The sequence below is a fragment of the Vicia villosa genome, linkage group LG1 (assembly GCF_029867415.1).
Source record: "Vicia villosa cultivar HV-30 ecotype Madison, WI linkage group LG1, Vvil1.0, whole genome shotgun sequence".
Taxonomy (NCBI): Eukaryota; Viridiplantae; Streptophyta; class Magnoliopsida; order Fabales; family Fabaceae; genus Vicia; species Vicia villosa.
Genome location: NC_081180.1, coordinates 89,482,604 through 89,498,816, shown reverse-complemented (window position 1 = coordinate 89,498,816; position 16,213 = coordinate 89,482,604). Strand labels below are relative to the sequence as shown.

The 16,213-nt window shown below is 31.7% G+C and overlaps 2 protein-coding genes and 1 pseudogene across 2 annotated transcripts; 2 read left to right on the top strand and 1 right to left on the bottom strand.

Annotated features, from left to right (window-relative positions):
- Positions 1–6,055: 6,055 nt before the first annotated feature.
- LOC131643489 (leucine-rich repeat extensin-like protein 6) lies at positions 6,056–7,415 on the top strand. The gene has a single exon (XM_058913719.1). The coding sequence runs from the start codon at positions 6,095–6,097 to the stop codon at positions 7,316–7,318; it is 1,224 nt and encodes a 407-aa protein (XP_058769702.1). The 5' UTR covers positions 6,056–6,094; the 3' UTR covers positions 7,319–7,415.
- Positions 7,416–12,620: 5,205 nt separating this feature from the next.
- Positions 12,621–14,690, top strand: LOC131643490 (small ribosomal subunit protein eS1-like). The gene is made up of 5 exons (XM_058913720.1): positions 12,621–12,778; positions 12,866–12,971; positions 13,235–13,558; positions 13,738–13,938; positions 14,400–14,690. The coding sequence occupies exons 1-5, from the start codon at positions 12,720–12,722 to the stop codon at positions 14,493–14,495; spliced, it is 786 nt and encodes a 261-aa protein (XP_058769703.1). The 5' UTR covers positions 12,621–12,719; the 3' UTR covers positions 14,496–14,690.
- Positions 14,691–14,704: 14 nt separating this feature from the next.
- LOC131643491 (uncharacterized) lies at positions 14,705–15,305 on the bottom strand (annotated as a pseudogene).
- Positions 15,306–16,213: the final 908 nt, after the last annotated feature.

Sequence of the window (16,213 nt, the reverse complement as noted above, 5' to 3'; positions counted from 1 at the left end):
ATTAAAAGTCATTTCTCACCATTTATGATTATTCATCAATTCCAAGTTTTAATTATAAAAAAAATTCGAAACTCCATTTTAGAATATTAGTGACATTATCCACCCATCAAAATTTTAAATTGTCAGTTAGTATTATATTAAAAAAAAATAAGTTAGTACAATAATTTTTAAAGTTGAATTATTGTTTCAAAGAAAAATCGTCAAATTTTCCTTTTATTATTTCAATTAATTGGTATTCGAAATTGTAATGTTTAAAAATTGATAATAACGCTAATAAATAATAATGCTAATAAATAAAATATTTATTTAATAAAAGTTATATGATCTAATTAATAAAATAAAATCAATAATAGTGCTAATAAATAAAAAAAATATTTAATTAATACTATATGATCTAATTAATAAAATATAATCAATAATTGCATATTTAACCATTTGTGTATTATATAGATTTATTACAATGTAAATGTTTTATATAGAGAATAACATGATTTACTACAACATAATTTCATAATTGTGCCTTTGAAATTTTGATATCTACTTATTTTTCACTACGATTGTTACAATTTGCATAACTGTGCTTTTAAAATTTTAATATCTACATATTTTTCACTATGATTGATACAATTATATTCATTTGTACTAAAATTAATCTAAATTATAAATTAAATGTTAAACTTATTATACTTCAAGTAGTAATATTTCTATAATCATAATGTTTTAAAATAATTTACTTATTTTAATATATAAATGAAATCATAATAGATCTTCTGATAATCTAGAAAAAACAATAATATAAAACACTTTTTGCATTATTGTTTCTCATTAAAAAATTAAAAGTATAATTCCAAACATAATCTAAATGGATTATAAAATAATTTTATATACAAATAAAAAATTTAATATGAATTATTATAAAATAATGTAGTTTTATTTCTAATATATCCGTGCGGAGCACGGGTGGACAATCTAGTTTTATTAAATGAAAATAGAAAGCAACTTGAACAACAGGGACATATGTAATTGAAGAGTGTTAATTGGTCTAATGATCATTGTTAGTTCTAATAAATCTTTCAACTGCGTAGGTTTGCTTTCAGACACAGCATAACATTTGTTGACCTGACCACATGAACATTATCAGATTCATTACTATTAAAGACGTATATTACTTGTAAATTAATCAATTATCACTTTATGGAAGCATGTCATTATTAACAAAGACATGTACTTAGAATCTAAACTCAAATCTAACCCTTTTAGTGATCCAAAACTTTGTTCAAGAAACATAATGATAAATTGATTATGTTGTAATCAATTGAACTTAGAATTTTCTTGATATAGTCTATAATACAGCAGTTATTTTATCTCACTTCTTATGTGAAATTATTGTGAGGGAAAATATACATTTCAAAGTCAAAGGAAATAAAGTAGTGTGTGCTTATATAAATAAGCTAAATATGGTAAAAACCGTGTTTTGGGTGGCTTATATCTACCAGCAAGATCATTAAAAATCAGCATTGACATCGTTTGCATTGCATGCCAGTTCATTTCCACCATGTACTACTATTAAAAAAATAGCACACTAGTAGTAGTACGTGATTTCACAAATTTAATACGACTATTTTTTTTTACAGGAATAAGTCAGGTAAGTATGATAATAAAGTAAGTTGAACATTATACTGGTAATAACTTATTTTGATTATGTGTCATGTTACCCAGATTTAAAATTTTTGAATAATAGGCGCTTGATAATCTTAATCTAAAATTGACAATTTAAAAGAGGGGTGAATAAAGTGGATTCTTTAGCCGATAATAGATTTGGAGCGATTGTGATTTTTTGGTCCTTGTTAGGAATTAAAGATTCTCAATTGTCGTAAATATTTAGGTCTAAATGGCTTAGGCATTAGACACTAATTATTGCTATTTTCATGCTTGATGTAAAGAGTAGTGATAGACAGAATATTTTCATAGCTCTAAGGTTGGAGAATGTTAGATGGAAGGGGTATCAGAAATTAGGAAGTAGGTTGTTAAGCATTCCATTGATATTTTTAGAGAACTGATGTTGATAGACCTTGTCTTGATGGTGTTGTTTTTCGTGCTCTTTTGGAAGATGAAAATCTAATTTTGACGACGCCATTTAGTCTTTTGAAGTTAGATTGTGCAGTGTTTCGTTGTGATGATAACAAGAGTGCAAGTTCGAATGGGTTCAATTTCTCCTTCTTGAAAATGTTATGAAATCTCTTTATAGATGATTTAAGGATCATGTTTGACCAAATTCACTATTTTGAATCTCTACCTAGTGTCCTACTTTGAAACTATGATTCTCCAAGTTGAATCTCCCTCTCATTTAGGTGAATTTAGGCCAATTTTTGTAGAGGGATCTTTCTGTAAGTTTGTGGCTAAAGTGTTGGCCACTATATTTGGACTGGGGATGGAGAAACTCGTCTCCCCTAACCAATTGATTTTTCTTAAAGGTGTGATGTTGCTTGATGGAGTGGTGGTTGTCAACGAGGTGATAGACTTGTCCAAGAGATCCAAGAAAGTTTGTCTTAATTTTAAATTCGACTTTGAGAAAGCGTATGATTTAGTTACTTAGAAATTTAAAGATTAATTGATTAGATTTGGATTTAATGAGAAGTGAAGAACTTGGATGAGAGCTTGTGTGTCCTTCTCAAGAGATTGCCAAATGGGCTTAAAGCAAGGGGGTTCTTTATCTCCTTTCCTTTTCCTGCTTGTGGCTGAGGGGCTAAGTGACTTAGTTGAGAGGGCTAAGGAAACTAGTCTTTACTTAGCGTTTAGGGTGGGATGTCTAATTTAGTGGTATCTCATCTTTAATATGCGGATGATACAATTCATGTGGCGGTCCATACTCTTGAAAATCTTTGGAGAATTAAGGCAATGTTAAGAGGGTTCGAGTTGGATTTAGGACTTCGGGGTAATTTCTTTAAGAGGTGGGGTGACTCTTCTTAATTCTTTGCTTAAAGTTATTTCCATATTTTTCATGTCCTTTTTAAAGGTGTATGAAAATATTTGGAAGAAGGTTTTTAGGTTATAGAGAATGTTTCTTTAGGAAAGGATGAAAAAGGAATCTGATATCTCCTAAATTAAATGGGATAATTGGTGTAAGCCTAAGAAAGAAGAGGAGCTAAGAGTCATGGATCTTTGGTTGGTAAATCTATCTTTTTTTAGCTAAGTGGAGATAATGATTGCTTGCACGTGCTTCAGGTATGTGGAATAGTATTTTTGTAGCTAGAGATGGAACTTTGATTATTTCCTCTTTTCGAGGGGAAAGGGCTTTGGTGTTCCGTTCAACTTCTACTCAGTGAAAATATTTGTCTCTGCTTGGGTCCAAAGAAAAAGATTCCTCTTATTGGTTTGTTGATTGTATCCTAAGGAAAGTAAGTTCGGGTCTCCAGACTTCCTTCTAGAAAGATCATTGGTTAGGACTTATCCCCTTTAGGTTTAAGTTCTCTAGTATTTATTCTAACTCCATCCAATCAAAAGGTTTGGTGGAGAGATTGGACTGGTAAAAATGGGGAACATATTTGGAATTTTAGGTGGAGAATAACATTCTTACTTAGAGAGTTATTTGTATTTGAAAATATTCTATATTTGCTCCAAGGTGTTATTCTCTCAATATATAAATAGATTTAGAAGCATTTTAGAAAAGGTTTTTTCTCTATTGTCAGTGTCTATCATGTTTAGTTTGCTGGATTCTCACCATTTTCTACGACCGAGAACTTGATTATTATCATCATCTTGATTAGTTGAGTTCCTCATGAAGTGGTGGTCTTCTCTTAACAACTTTTACAAGATAGATTCTCATCTAGAGCGAGTCTGGCTAAATGTGGATGATTAGTGATCCTAGAGGGATTTCTTGTCTTTATTGTATGGATTCGGTTGAATATGTATCTCATCTTTTTGTCACTTGTGAGTTAGCTTTATCTGTGTGGTATAGGATCTTCCAGTGGTTTGGTTGGCAGGTGGTTCTTCCTAATATACATAGGCTTCTTTTTTAGTCTTTTCTTTCTTTAGGTGGTAGGTCAAAGTTTATGTGTGATTTTGTTATGATCTGACACATTTTAGTCTGAACAATTTGGAGAGCCCGTATTAATCTTATTTTTAATGGTGCACAAAAATTAAGAGTTGGAGGAGAATAGTATTTATGTTGGCTTGCAAATGGCATCTAGGTAAATCAAAAGTGAACTCATTCCCGTGCTATAATTGATTTCTGAATCCTAATAATCTTGTCATTAACCTATAGTTGATTGAGTGTTCTCTTTAGTTTTAAAGTAGGTGTTGATTTATGGTTTTTATTGTTATTTTTGTGGTTTGTGATATGTTGATAGTGATTTTAGTAGTATGGGCTTTAATCTGAATTCTAAAGGATTAGTCTTTAGCTATTTAAACTTTTTTCCCTTTTTGTTTGGTTTGTTATTTTGTTGTTTGCAATGTGTTTTATGTTAGTTTTTATTTAGAGAAAATGGATGATGCACAAACAGTATAAATTAATTTCACACTGTCAACTAATGACTATTATATATTTTGTCAAGTTAGACTGAAATTTTTTAAATTATTTGTATAACATGGCAAAATAATATATTCCTATTCGATGATAGTATAAAAATAAGTGCATCTCTATTAAATCCTTTTATATTATTATATATATAATGACAAAATATAATATATATATATATATATATATATATATATATATATATATATATATATATATATATATATATATATATATATATATATATATAAGCATATCAAGTGAGAGCATTTTTAAATGAGAGATGAGAGGAAGAAATACCAACCATTGGATTCATCAAGAGAGAGAATGTTAATACATTAATGATGCTATTAATTTCTCTCTCTTGATGAATCCAATGGTTGGTATTTCTTCCTCTCATCTCTCATTTAAAAATGTTCTCACTTGATATGCTCCATATATATATATATATATATATATATATATATATATATATATATATATATATATATATATATATATATATATATATATATATATATATATATATATATATATATATATATATATATATATATATATATATATATATATATATATATATATATATATATATATATATATATATATATATATATATATATATATATATATATATATATATATATATATATATTACTTTTTAAAAAAAATTTAAATGCGAAAGTCACCGTTTGAAATTGTCTTTCTACTAATTTAATTCAAAATAACATGTTGAGTTATTAATTTGTGTTGCCTTTCGAACTGCTTATGACTTATACAATTTTTAGGTGTAACAGTCCAATATCACAATTTAGAGTTTTTATCATAATTTATATGTTAAAAATTCCTTAATTTTAAATAAAGCCGGCTGTATACCATTTTGGCAGTCCCATCCCATCCAATATACATCAAATAAAATATACTTAAACAAAGAGTAAATTCAATAATCATGAAACATTAGTACATGTAAAAAAAAAACAGCTAAATTATGAAACTAATAAACTCACGTTACTAAAACCATTCATCAAAATTAAATTCAACTTGAAACCTTTCATCAAAATCCAAAGACTTAAAAGTGGTAAAGAAAATCAAACCATTCATATATAAAAGCATTTAGACGGTAGATTTTCAATATAAAAACAGAAAAAGAATGAAAAAGTCTAACCAACTATTCACTTTCTTAAAATTCTAATCATGAAAAGCTTGGTATTTTAGATCTAATGTGTGTCCATTTAAATGTCTAACCAAACAATTACACTATTATTTTAGGTGAATTCTTATTTACCCAACTCAAAAAGTTGGGTAAAGTTACCTCCAATGTAAAATGTCTTGGAAACAACAAATAATTGTACTATTTTATAATTAATTAAATGAGTTAATATTAATTGTAACCTTGTAATTGGTTGAAGGTACACTACCCAATTTTTTGTGATGGGTAGAGAAGTTGTACCCATTATTTTATCATATTACAAGAGCAATGTCAATTTGCAGCAACCAAACACAAACTTTCAAAACTTCTCCAAACTTTATATAAACCCACATTCCCATAACAAAAACCAAACCCATCTATTATCACCAATGGAATCCCCTAATAATCTCACACCAATTCTCATCTTCTCCATTCTCATCCTATCCTCCATCAACCCCTCCCACCAAGCTCTCCCACCTCTCAACCCAAGACTCATCAAAGCCCACACAGCAATCCAAGCATGGAAACAAACCTTCACCTCTGACCCAAAAAACTTCACCTCAAACTGGTATGGCCCAAACGTCTGCAACTACACAGGTATCTACTGTGCACCCTCCCCACAAGATCCCTACATCTACACAGTTGCTGGCATAGACATAAACCATGCAAACATAGCAGGTTCATTACCGGAAGAGCTAGGTCTTCTAAAAGACCTAGCTCTCTTCCACATTAACTCAAACAGCTTCCATGGTTCCCTTCCAAACAGTTTCGACTCTCTCGAATTTCTCCACGAGCTAGACATCAGTAACAACAAATTCTCCGGACCATTCCCGGAAGTTGTTTTATGCATTACTTCATTGAAATTTTTAGACATAAGATTCAATAATTTTCAAGGAAATGTTCCTGAGAAACTCTTTGATCTAAAACTTGATGCAGTTTTCATCAACGATAATAAATTTCAATTCTCTTTGCCGGAGAATTTCGGAAACTCTACAGCTTCTGTTGTAGTTTTCGCGAACAATGACATCAAAGGTTGTATTCCGTCGAGTGTGGTGAAAATGAAGGACACCATTAACGAGATTATAATGGTTAACAGTGGAATGAAAGGCTGTTTACCGGATGAGATTGGTGAGTTGGATAAAGTGACGGTGTTTGATGTTAGTTACAATGAGTTTGTTGGTGAATTGCCGGAGAGTATTGGTGGGATGAAGAGTTTGGAGCAGTTGAATGTGGCGCATAATAGGTTTTCTGGTGTGGTTCCGGAGAGTGTTTGTAGGTTGCCGAGGTTGGAGAATTTTACGTATTCGTTTAACTTTTTCAGTGATGAATCGGAGAGTTGTGTTGAGTTGAAAAGTAAGGATGATAGGTTGAATTGTATTCCTTTTAGGCCGTTGCAAAGGTCGGGTTATGAGTGTGAAGTTTTTTATAAACATCCTGTTCATTGCAGTGGTGTTGGTTGTTCTTTTACATCTCCGTCACCTCCACCTCCATCTCCGCCACCTCCTCCGCCTCCACCTCCTCCACCACCTCCTCCTCCTCCACCACCACCACCTCCACCTCCTCCACCACCATCACCACCTCCTCCTGCGGAAGTTTACTACCATTATCTATGATGAGATGATAGAGATAAGAGTTGTGATATTATTTTTTTAAAAATTCTTGTTTTCTTTATTGGAGATATATACGTAAGAATTAGAGGTATAATGTTTACTTGGTCATATATGTTGTTCTTGTACAAATAAAATATATAAAATCAGCTTAACCAAATAAAAAACAAATTTATAAAATCATAAGGAATTTGAATTTAGCTATTGTCATTTCCACCTTGGATTAAAGGCTTGTTTTGAAATTGAGAAAATTGAAATTGAATTCCGCATTCTCCAAAGTTTTTTTATTAAATTATAAACTATTGTTAGTTGCAGCAATAAATAAAGAGAGTTGCTATTTGTACACCACAAAACTTACACCTAATGTTACACCATTTAAACAACAACATGATTATGTATTTATTTGTGTCAGAAAAAATAAAATATAATTATTAAATATGATACAAAAAGCAAAACCGTATACAAATACGGTGTAAGTGTCAACATGCAGTGTAAGGCTAACATTTCTCATAAATAAATAAGTGTCGAAGGGGCATAATAGAAGAAACTTGTGAATATGATGCAGAAACGGATATTTAAAAACTCCAATTCTAAACCAAATTTTAGGTGAAACTGACAGAATTTTTGTTTCATAAACAAAATTGTCAATTGCTGGGTCAAGTGTGATTTAGTTTATTTAGTATCATGAATGAATGTCGGATATGTGTTGTCATTATCATTGATAATTACCACACACAAAAGTTATATGTATATGTATAATTCAAGTGCCACAATTTAAATACAATATTTACTTTTAAAACTTAGCAAGTATAGCTGCTGTGCAAGTATAATACCAGCGCCAAGTATTTTAATTTAAATTGTTTTCTCAATTAGGTTAAACTAGAGATTTTTATGAGAAATGAAAAAACTTACTTGATGTTTTACCGGCAGTTGAACGCAATTAAAGAAGAAAAAAATTATACCCAAAAATGTAATTAAGTATTTGTGAAAAACCAGATTATATAAAAAAGAAACATCTTACTTACTTTTCTCTTTCTTAAGCTTCTTCTCATACTTTTTTTCATGCATGTTTCTTTAAACAAGTGAATTTTTCTCATGTTCTCGAAGCTTACCAAACAATGTATTGAGGTTTAATATTGTAAGATCATTAGCTTCCTTAATCACGGTGACCTTTTATTGTCAATCCCTAGTAAGACACCTCAAAACTTTATTAGTTGCAATTTCATTGAAAACAGGTTTCCCAAATGCATTCAAACGATTTATGAGATGAGTGAACCACTTTTGTATTTCGGCAATGGTTTCACCATGCTTCATGCGAAAGAGTTCTAACTTTTAATTTAGTGTATTAATTCTAGCTTGTTTGACTTCATTAGTTCCCTCACGGGCAACTTGTAATGCGTCTCACGTAGATTTAGCGATTTCACAATGGAAAACACAATAAAATTCATCAACACCAAGAGCCGATATGAAAATATTTAATGTTTTTCAATCGTAAGACCACTTTTTCTTATCATTGTCATCCCATTGTGCTTCCGGTTTAGGTGTGACAACACCATTATCATCAGTCACGGTAATTTGAGTTGGACATAATGACATCCCATACACCCTTATTATATGAATTGATATGAATGTGCATAGAAGCTTTCCAATAACCATAGTTTTCACCGGTGAAAATAGGCGCTCTATTGTACGCCAATTTAGATTCGGTAGCTATTATCTAATAAGGATTTTTGAAGCACGAAATTAACCAGAGCTCGGGATGCCATTTGTTAGACGACGACAACTTATCTAGGGGGGTGAATAGATCCCCAAGGTAAAATTTCTGTTTTCTTAAATATTTTCGAAAAGATCAAAACTATGGCGAGCATAAGTTTTAGTTTAGATAAAAAAAAGTCGTCTAAATCAAACCAATTATTGGAAACTCAAATATGCGCACAACCTTATAGAATGTATAATGATGAAAAATAATTAACATACCAAGTTCTCAATCAAACGTTATAATGGTTTATGTAAGACAACCTATTTCCAATGAAATTAGTGGAAAAACATAAAGTGACCAATTATCGAACACTTGGAGATTTATGCCAAAGTTGGAAAGATGTGAACACCATGTTGAAGTTGCAGCTAGGTTCAATCACAGTGTCATTTGAAAAAGGTATTGTCAACATGGAGCATCAGTATAACACTCCATTCTATGCCAACTTACACGGTTTGTTTCAAGACAATGTATACAACACATTGAAAAGGAACTATAAAGGGTAAAATTTATTGGCTCAAGCCAAAATGCATGTGGTTCCTTCATTAGAACAACACATGAGTTACCGTCTGCGTGTCAGCTTACCGGTTTCCAAATAAAAGACAATCATGTTTCTTTAGAATCAATACTTGTATTTTGGAAGAAATTACACATTGAAGAGCACGAGGTAAGTCATAAAAAAGGTACACAGATGGATTTAGATGCAGAGTGTGAAGAGTTGAAAACATATTTTAGTACTTTGGATATTGTAGGCCAGATGGTGTTGAAGAAAAAGGTCTGGGAACTAACACACTCATCCACAACTTCTATATGTCTATCGCCGGTGAAGTACAAGTCAAAAGGAGGGAGTTAAGAATATGAAGTCAAGACTCTCCATCTATTGTGTTTTGATGAAGACAAAATGATAAACAAATGAATGGATAGAGAATGGAAAAAGCTTCAAGTTCAATTGTAACATCAAGTGATCAAGACTCATTATTATGAAAGCTAGCAACAAACATATCAAGAATTCTACTTTGAAGACTAGCATTGATCTTAATTAGTAGAGGTACAAGCATGCAAATTATATTAATTTCTTAGTGCTCAAAATATTTTTTATCATGCATTTGAAAATTTATTTTTCATGTTTGAACTATGTTAAATCATTTTCAAATATAATATTTTTCATGTTTGAATCATGTTAAATCATTTTCAAATATAATATTTTTCATGTTTGAACCATGTTAAATCACTTTCAAATATAATCTATTGACTTGGATAAATCAATAGATGTTACATAAAGTTGGTTCAAATATTTAGCAATTTTTTTAATTTTTCAATTTTTACAAACATTCAGATTTTGGTAAATTGTGGCATTTTGACCTTCCATAACAGCACCAAAACCGTCATAATTTACAACGTTTTGAAACAGTATTTTTAAATTTGAAAATTGCTGCGAACTTGTTAAGTCAGGTGACCGTTTTAACCAACTTAAAAGGTCCTGTACGAATTTGAAAAAACAACAATTTTTTTAACACCTTTTCATGCTCTTCTTCATGAAACCTTTTCATTTTAACTTGGCATTTGTTCATGATATTTTTCCATGACTTCACCATGATTCATAAAGGTGTTATGCTCTTATAAATACATGAAATTTCAAATTACAAATCACCTCTTCCATTGAAATTTAACATCATATTATTCTCTCAAAATTTCAAACAAGTGTTTTTGTTCTTCATATTTCACAAAGAATTTTCCTCCATGTATGTTCATAACAATCCAGAAAATTCATATCATTCTCATAAACACTTTAGCACTATATTGTCATTATAAATTTCTTGTTTGGAAGAGAATATCAATCCTAGTGATTGATATATATTCATGAACTTTATTTACTCAAATAATTTCCAAATTTGGTTATAATTCCTTGTTGTCCAAGATTGTTGGAAACAAGAGAGTAGAAAGGAAAGGTTATTTTCTTGTTCTACTTGATTGATTTGTATCCTTGCTATCCAGGATTGTTGGAAGAAAGAGATTGTTCTTGGTGATTGTGTTAGTCTTGTATAAGTCATAACAATAGTAAAATCTCTTTCGTGTTGAAAGGGGACTGGAGTACTCTCGGATTGTGAGGGGAATTGGGATACATCGTCGTGTTCTTTACTTTTCCACATTTACCGCTTTCACAAATCGTAACGAGAAAAGAAAGTAACACATTTCTAAACTCTTGCATCGAACCAGAAAAATAAGACAACTTGTTTCTAAAGATCGATAAATTTTCAAAATCCTAATTCACCCTCTCTTAGGCGCACTGAATAACTTACAAAGAAAAATATAAAAGGTCAAGAGAGTGATATGCATCATGATCTTTCATAGCGGGAATATGGAGAGGGTTCGCATGGAGTCAGACTACAAAGAGATCATGCACAAAACCAACTGGAAGTCAACTATCAAGTATGTCGACTGGAATTCAATCGTCCACCGAATCTTCCAAGGCTTGTTTACTTGTCTCAATTTTCTGATTTTTTACATTCATACATTGATGACATTATTGATGTTGGTGATGATGGAAATTGTGTTTTCCGTGTTATTGCACCTTTATTGGATGGAGCGAATAGTCATAGCATTTGATTCGAACGTAGTTAGATACTCAAGTTCATCAACACCCTCAATTATTTTCTAAGTTGTAATATGATAGTCTCTACAGTTAGAAATGCATTACGAGTATAATACTTGGGTGTGCAGGGTATGGATAAATGGATGACGATTCTTGATATGGGTTACCCTATTGCTTCTAGGTACAATGTCGTATTTGTCTCCTTTTCTAAAAGACATAACATCACATTTTCCCCTCTTACCTTAACTCCATTTATGTATACAAACAAACATAAAATCATTTTTGTTGGTTTTATCAACAACAATCATTGGGTTCAGGTAAAGTTGAAACTTGATTGCCCATTGCCTCCCGTCATTGATCGTTGGAGACAGAATTGTACTGAAGATGCAAAAGCATGAGAATTAGAATATGCGGGACGATTTAGGCATTTGGAAGACGTAGTTAGGATTTAATCATAATTTATTTTGTATTCTTATATGTATATATTTTATCGGGTAGTTTTTTTTATCGATTCAATTATTTGAGAAAAAATAATGCAGAAAAAAAGTGGAAAAGGTAATCTGACTATATATAAAAAAATTTAAATTTTTGAAATTTTTCGATAGTTACCAGAAATTTCAAAGCTTCCGATAAGAACATGCAAATGTTTATCAAATTTCCGGTGCTTTTAGATTTATTGCGGTAAAAGTTATAATTTTTTTAAAAAAATCAGTACATAATTAAAATTTCCGTTAAGTTTACAATATTTTTTGAAAAATCCGATTTTTAATGAAGGGTACAAGAGTAAGAGCACTCTAAATATGGGGTGTCAGGTATGACTAGGAGGTGGTAAGTTAAGTGATCTAAAATTTTCCTTTGCAAAATATAATTAAGAAAAGCCCAAACTTAAGCCCATGTAATATTGGGATCCGAAAACCCTAAACCCGAAAACATGGAAGAGTTTTATATATACATAAAAGATTAGGGTTTAGATTTTCCTCCGCCATTGTTGCTATTGCTCTGAAATCTCAGCCGTCACTAGTAGTTGCTGTTATCTGCAAACAGTGAGCTAGTGAGCCATGGCAGTGGGGAAGAACAAGCGGATCTCCAAGGGCAAGAAGGGTGGAAAGAAGAAAGCGTAAGTCCCCTTTTCACATTTTCCTTTGCATTTTGAGTTCACATTCAATTCTGTGTTTTGATCTATTTGATTTCTCTGAATCTGCAGAGCTGACCCCTTTGCCAAAAAGGATTGGTATGATATCAAAGCTCCGTCAGTTTTCCAGGTCAAAAATGTTGGCAAAACCCTCGTTTCTCGTACTCAGGGTACCAAGGTACTATTCTCCTCTTTATAATGGTTTTTGATATTTGGTTTCATAGGTAAATTGTTATGTAATTGTTAAATCTGCTTTATTTTGTTCATACAACTTAATTAGGTGTGTTAATCTTAATAATGTTCAATGCTTATTTTGTTGTGTTTTTGGTTGTATGAAATTTTAAGGATGTCTTAGTTATGGTCTTTCATGGGTCGCTGATAGTTGCTGCATTGGAATTTTGCATACTTAAATATTAAAATATGATTGTTTTGTGACGACAGATTGCTTCAGATGGGCTCAAACATAGAGTGTTTGAGGTTTCTCTAGCTGATCTCCAAGGAGATGAAGAACACGCTTTCAGGAAGATTAGGCTGAGAGCTGAGGATGTTCAAGGGAAGAATCTCTTGACAAATTTCTGGGGGATGAATCTCACCACTGACAAATTGAGGTCGTTGGTGCGTAAGTGGCAAACACTGATTGAAGCCCATGTTGACGTGAAGACATCTGACAACTACACATTGAGGATGTTTTGCATTGGATTTACCAAGAGGAGAGCTAACCAGGTTAAGAGGACCTGCTATGCTCAGTCCAGCCAAGTTAAACAGGTATATAGGTTGATGTTTTTTTATTTTCAAATCTCACTAATCTTTTAGATACAGGTGTTACCGTGTACAACATGGTATCCAACACATGATTTAGGTTGCACTTTTCTTTTATAAAATGCTGCTATATGAAATGAAGAAATAAATAGGTCTGTAATTTTAATTTAACTTTATTTGTTCAGATCCGTAGGAAGATGAGAGAAATCATGACCAACCAAGCAACATCCTGTGATTTGAAGGAATTGGTCAGGAAGTTCATTCCTGAGATGATTGGAAAAGAAATTGAGAAGGCTACCACTGGTATTTACCCATTGCAGAATGTGTTCATCCGTAAAGTGAAGATCCTTAAAGCTCCCAAGTTTGATCTTGGAAAATTGATGGAGGTATTGTTTTTTGAAATCAAACTTCTATATTTTTCTCTACATTCGTACCTAATAATCTTTTCGACTACCTTGTTTCCTGAACTTTGATTGTTCAATCACAACTGTTCTTTGCTTTGTTTTCACTTATGCTTGGTTAGATCTATTTTTTGAAACAATTACTTCAATCTATCCAAAAGCACAACATATGGCTTCTCTGTGTTTACTTTTAGACTCGTATAAAAGCTATTTCATCAGTTCAAATCCTAATACTTGCTAATCCAACGAATACTTGTTTGTTTGTTTGAAATATAATCCTATTGCCTTTAAGTTTTCAATATTCTTTTTCTCTTCTTTTTTATTATTAATGATTTGTTAACTTCCCAAATCATATTGTAGCATGAAAATACAATGGTCACAAGTACATGTTTTTGACCTCTTGAAAACTGTATTGGTTTTGATTGGTTGTTTTTTTATTCTCGCAGGTTCATGGAGATTACTCTGAAGACATTGGCACAAAGGTAGACAGACCTGCTGAAGAAACAGTTGCAGAGGAACCCACTGAAATTGTTGGAGCTTGATTTATTGTTAATGTTGTTCTTTTTGTTTGATTAAGGTTTCCTGTTACTTATGTTTTTGAGTTATATTAAGTTTAAACTTAATCCGATCTTTTAATTTAAGCAGAGCGCACAACATTTTTTGACTCAATTTTATGTCTGGATTATGTTGGCCACCCTGAAAAAAAACAGATATTGAAATCTTATGCTTGATATGTATGCTGGGAAAAATTTGTATCATCAATTAAACTAGTTTTCTTACATTTCAGATATCACAACACATGTTTGAAAACAAACCAAACATGAAAGTCATTTGAAAAACACTAACATAACCATATCTAAACTTTTTACCTTAATGAGAAGATATTTCCTGAGAATTCCCTCCCTCAGAAAATCAGCTTTTAACAATATTCCCTGAGAAGGAACATTTTCAAGATCAACTCGAGATTCAAGCCTCTAGAAGTATGAAAAATCCTCAAATGCCACTTTAATCACTTGTTTCACAACCATTGTTGCAATTCCTTAGCCCCAATACTTTGAGCCCCAAGCATAGCTAAGTTCAGCTGATTTGTTGATGCATCTACCCGAACATGATCTGAAATCGATACACCTAACCATAAAGATTTGTTTGCTATGTTTTGAATGAAGTTGATGCCATATTCTTTGTTGCCAAAAGCCTCCCAAGTGCAATACTTGGTCCCTTTTTCATCGCTAGTCCACACTAAGATCATCAAGATCAGAAAGAACAATGGGTCTAAGAGAGATTTTGGTTAAGTCAACATCAACACACTCTTCTTTAGCATCAGATTTAGAAAAACTTGCAATTCCTTCCATCATGTGTTGTTTGTCTTTTATTGGAGAATATGTGTTTAAGTTTGATTGCATGGAAGATTATTAATTTTAGAAAATGCCTATAAAACTATAAGGGGTTCCTTTTTCCACCCATATGTGTTATTTCACACCACCATGAAAAGACTAGACTGTCTCTAGAGTTTGGAGATGTATCTCCGGACGTACATATTTTAGCCATTTTCCGTACCAAATCAAAGAGGCATCCCCATTGTGTCAAAAAATTAATCCGAAGATGCATTTCCTTATGCCTAAAAGTGCGTTCGAAGATATATCTCTGTAAACACCATTTATTCAAACAGTTGTGGGTGGTTCGTAGATGCATCTTCGAACACGTTTCTTTCATCTCTCGCGCCAGACTGTCTTTCCTAGTTCCTTGTTCATTTTTTTTTATTTTTTGCAAAAAAAAAAAGTTCTCTTCTTGTTCTTAAGCTTTTGAGCTCTTTGTCCCAGTTAAACTTCTCTTTGTAGCAAACTTTTACCGTTGGAGCTCTTACTCCTCCTTTTTAGCATCTCATAACTCAATTTAATTTGATTTGGTAAGTTTTCAAAAAATCCTCTCTTTTTATGTTTTGATTTGTAGTTAGTTGTTTAAGTTACATTAGTTGTTTTAGGTTCATTAGATAGTAGTGTAAACGATATTGGCAGGCTACAAGAACATGCATTGATGTATTTTTGGATTGTTAAGGAAGAAATGACATTTCTGCCATGAGAGACAGTCAGAGGTTCATCCGGGGACGCATCTTCATATTTGCTCTACATTGTTTGTGGAGATACATCTCCGAATTGGACCCAGGCAAAAATTTGGTCAATTTTATGGAATTTGTCCTGACGTGTAGTTTATATTTGTCTCTTTTTCTAACGCATGTGCAATAGATGAAAACAAAGTTGGC